Source organism: Echinops telfairi, unplaced genomic scaffold (assembly GCF_000313985.2).
Source record: "Echinops telfairi isolate 266 unplaced genomic scaffold, ASM31398v2 ScPeMD7_21;HRSCAF=78, whole genome shotgun sequence".
Taxonomy (NCBI): Eukaryota; Metazoa; Chordata; class Mammalia; order Afrosoricida; family Tenrecidae; genus Echinops; species Echinops telfairi.
Window position 1 is genome coordinate 11,926,550 of NW_022103918.1, and position 4,596 is coordinate 11,931,145.

Genomic DNA, 4,596 nt, shown 5'->3' on the forward strand with positions numbered 1-4,596 from the left:
AAAAAAAAACCACGATAAATACTCCAAGTATTGAGCAAGACCCAATTGTGTGTATTTGAATTTATTGCAACATTCATTATAACAATAAAATATTAGGAGTAATTTCACTATTTAACAACAGGATTAAGTTACATAAATCATGTTTTGCTATTGGCGTGCAATGCTAAAACAGTGATGTTATCAATGTTCGAACTAAGACAATCTCCCTTTGTTACACAGAAAACTTAATTTGCAACGAAAACATTTGGATGGTATGCCCTCATGGTCTTATGAAATCAGAGAGATGAAAAGAGTAAGAACGTAAAAGAAATCTCTCTTATCTCTGGTTGTTTCAGAGGAGAGATTATGAAAATGTTTCACTTTAAATCTAGTCCTGCAATGTCCGAATGTTTAAAAAAATGATGATGCATATCCTCAGCAGAAACTCTCAATGATACCGAATGCTAAAAACATTCATTTAGATTAGAAGAATACCTGCTAGAACTTTTTTACTTAATAACTTCATCTCCACTTCAAATTTTGTGGCTTCAGATTCTTCCACAACAAAACTCTACAAAAATCAGAGAAATGGGTATGATCATCAGTTAACTTCAGCTCAGAATCATTCTCTGGCCTCCCTACAGGTGCCCAGACCCTCCCTGTAGGGCTTCAAACCCACCCTTACTGTAGTATAGAACCGGACAAAGTACCAACATCTTTAAAAAGCAATGCAAAGAAAGACACCTTTCCACAGAGCTTTCCCAAAGCAGGAACTAGCCTGCTCAGTGTCTGGCGCATAGCCACTGTGCCACCTGGGCTCTGATACAATAGATAGGAAATGTTATTTACTTTCATTTTGGTTTTAGTCAATCAATATATTTTGCTTGATTTTGGCAATTAGCTCTTTTATAGAGTACTTCTAAAGTCAGCTTTGGATAAGCCTTTGCTGGAAATTGAAGATTCGATGTACCAAATAACATAGCCGATAGTCTTACACCATGCTCTAGAATACTAAAAAGAATACAGCAACAAAGGCTTATATGATCTATGCTTTATATCTAAATGTGTCACCGTCTTACCTCTATGACCATGAGCAAGCTACATAACCATTAAAGCCATTGCTGCCGGGCCTACTCTGACTCATAATGACCTTCTGCAACAGAGTAGAACTGCCTCATGGGGTTTGCGAGTTTGTAAATCTTTGGAAAAGCTGGTTGATTTGAATTGCTGACCTCTCCATCAGCAGTCAAGTGCTTAACCATTGCACTACCAGAAATCCCTCATTTAACCATTATGGGCCTCATATTCCCTATTTAGACAACACTAAAATATATTTTGTACTATTTACCCTACATGGAGCCCTAGTGGTACAGTGTTTAAGTGCTTGGCTGCTAACTCAAAGGTTGGTGGTTCAAACTCACCTGTGGCTCTGGGAGAAAGAAGCAACAGTCTGCTTCTGTGAAAAATGCAGCCTTGCAAACCCCATGAGCTTTCTACTCTGTCCTAAAGGATTGCTGTGAGTCAGAAATGAGTCGACAGCAATCAGTTGATTTGGTATATACTCTACAGACGATATCTTGGAAACCACCTGAAGACATGTCTCTCATTATCCTTATTTCATAGCTATGGGAACAAACTTAAACAAAGTTTTAAGAGTCAAACAAAATAACAGGAGGAAAAGGATTTGGTAGACTGTACATCACTATAGCATACACAGTGCGTGTCATTGTTATAGACATTTGGTCTGTGTGTCCTAATATTTGCAAACTGAACAATCACAAGAAAGCTTTACTTAGATCTCAGATATCACCTGACACTTCTGCAGCAAAAACAAAACAAGACAAAAAACCCTTTAGATCAGATTTTGAGTCCAAAGTGTAAAAAGCCAGTTAATGCCACTTTGCTGCTCAACTTCAGCCATCCTACAAAACAAAACCCTCCCTAGTAAATGATCCTTTTTCTGACTCTCATCACCATATTACCTTTGAATCTTCCTCTTAACCAGTTATTTATTTCCAAGGTCTGATTTAGTAACCTCCAGTCTCTTGGGTTACCAAGTTAACAAGTAGATATAACATAGTTTAATGGGTACGGTAATAGAACAGCGGTTCTCAACCTGTGGGTTGTGACTCCTTTGGGGGTCAAATGACCCATTCACAGGGGTCGCCTAATTCATAATAGTAGCAAAGTTAGAGTTATGAAGTAGCAATGAAAATAAACATGGTTGTGGGGGTCACCACAACATGAGGAACTGTATGAAAGGGTCGAGGCATTAGGAAGGTTGAGAACCACAGTGACAGAAGGTAAGAGGGCCACAATAAGGAAACAAAGGAAGACTGAGCAACCGTAGAAATTGGGTGGGTGATGGTAGGCAATGCTACCCAAAGGTGACAAAACTGTTAATAGGAAAGTAACGCAAACAGTATTTGAAGAGAGTATTCCTGAAGACAGACAGCTGATAGGTGAATTATTTAAGGAAGTGTCAGATGTCAAGGGTAGAGACACCAAAGTCTAACCCAAGGTAGAAGCAATGGGACCCTAAGTAGGAGGCACAAATGAGAGATGAAAAGAAAGTCAAGTCATGAGAATGATGAGGCCAACAAATGTGCTTGACACAACGGATGTATGTTTGGATTGTGATAAGAGCTGTATGAACCCCCAATAAAATGATTTTTTTAAAGTCAAATCAACAGAACTTAATGATAGAATATAAGAAGTAGCCTAAGGGAAAGACTAAGGGTGTTTTTCAGATTTCTGGCTTAGGTAGAAGGTAATAATTATAAAAAAAAAGTTGGGGAGAAAGAGACCTGAATTTGGCTGTATCTATATTGAATTTGAGGAGTCTGTGAGACATCCAGGAGGCCTGGTGGCATAGTGGTTACTTGTTGGGCTGCTAACCACGAGGTCAGTGGTTTGAAACCATCAGCTGCACCTAGGGAGAAAGATGAGGTTTTTTATTCCCCTAAACAGTTAGACTTGGAAACCCACAGAGGGAGTTCTACTCTGACTTATAGATTCACCAGGAGTCAGTGATTTTAGGGTTTTTGTCTGTTTTTGGTGGGACATCCAGGTGGTCTTTGATTTGAAAACATGTTTTTGGAAAACATGTTATATTTCTTTCTTACAGGAAGGTTATCATTGTTCAAAATGCCAAAGACATCAAACCAATACTCCAGTTAGGCTGACCAGTCCACATCCTAAAAAGTAGGGATCTTTCCAAGATTGAAGCCCAAACTGGCTTCTTCCTTTGGTTGCGGCTTTTTCAAACAAAGTTTCCTCTTGATCCCTGCGGTGCTTCAGCACACAACCACACAACCACAGCTGCTGTCCACGTCTATGTCATCACATGACAAGGAAGACGAGCGCAGGTTTCTATGTTGCCTTTACATGATCACAATTTTTACTGTTACTCTTTGGTTCAAATGATTCTTTGTGTGTGTGTGTGTGTGTGTGTGTGTGTGTGTGTGTGTGTGTGTGACCATACAGACCCCGTGGGTGAAGGAAGCAGTGCTGATTTATATTCTGGTTGATTAATATCAGGCTTCATAATCTTTTTTTTTTAACAGTGTTATTGGCATAATCCACATATCATTCAATTGAATAATTCAAACATATCAAGACGAGCCGTGCAGATATTACTACAATCAACTTCAAAACATTTGCTTCTCTTACTCACTGTTGTTAGCACCCCCTCTCCCCACAAAGCTCCCTGGGCTCTACAATCTAGTTAATGACTCTGGACTTGTGGACGTGGGCAGCACCAGGTTTGGATGTTTTCTTGATGTGCACTTACTAGGTAGTTAGTTTATTGTGCCAATCTGGCCGATTAATTGAAGGGCAGAGAGATAAATGGCTCTGCGAGCCTTGCCTTTTTTGTCTCTTGCTCTTTGATCATCGGACCAGTGTGCGGCTGCCTTGCTTGTTCTGTGCCTCAATTTGCAAGCTACACTACCTGTGGGACACCTAACCCGTGGACTGTGTCACTATAATTTGAGGTTCCCTCAAGACCTGCTTCGCCACACCATTGGAATTTACGTCTCTTGAGCTGGGGACTGTAGGACCCTATCATCAGGCTGACTGCTGGTGACCTGCCTTGCTGTTTGCTGCCTGTGTCCCGATAACCTGAATTGCTCTACAGAGGACTGCCCGGCGGCCCTCAAGACTTGAAGGACTGCCAGTGTCTCACAACTGTCTTACAGGAGTGAGTTGCAATGAGCCATTTGTAGTGCTTTATAATTTAATTAACTGTTTATTTCTTATATTATACATCTATCTATCTGTATAAATATATATAAAATTATTAGCAGTCTGGTTTTGTTTCTCTAGAGAAACCTGTCTAACACACTTACCCTTTATATAAAACTCTCTTATACATATGAGTTTCTGTGGATTTGTTTCTCTAAAGTACCCAGACTAACACAGTGCACAATTGTATGCATTCTAAAGTGTCTTGTGTTTGTAGGCAATGGAGGGTTTGTTTGTTTTTTATTTTAAGTCTTTCTTCATATTATCATCATGTTTTAGATCTGGTAGTCAAAGCTTTCTTTCATTATAATTCATATACAAAACTGGCTATTTTAGATCTGTGTACATATGTTAAGTATCAAGGGAGCAGAC

The 4,596-nt window shown here is 39.5% G+C and overlaps 1 protein-coding gene across 1 annotated transcript in view; it reads right to left on the minus strand.

The window, feature by feature from the left end:
• The window catches only part of DNAI7 (dynein axonemal intermediate chain 7), an 87,899-nt gene that overhangs the window by 28,951 nt on the left and 54,352 nt on the right, over nucleotides 1-4,596 (minus strand). The window contains exon 10 of the mRNA XM_045288483.1: nucleotides 475-550. Coding sequence (XP_045144418.1) covers nucleotides 475-550 — 76 coding nt within the window. The remainder of the gene's footprint in view (nucleotides 1-474; nucleotides 551-4,596) is intronic.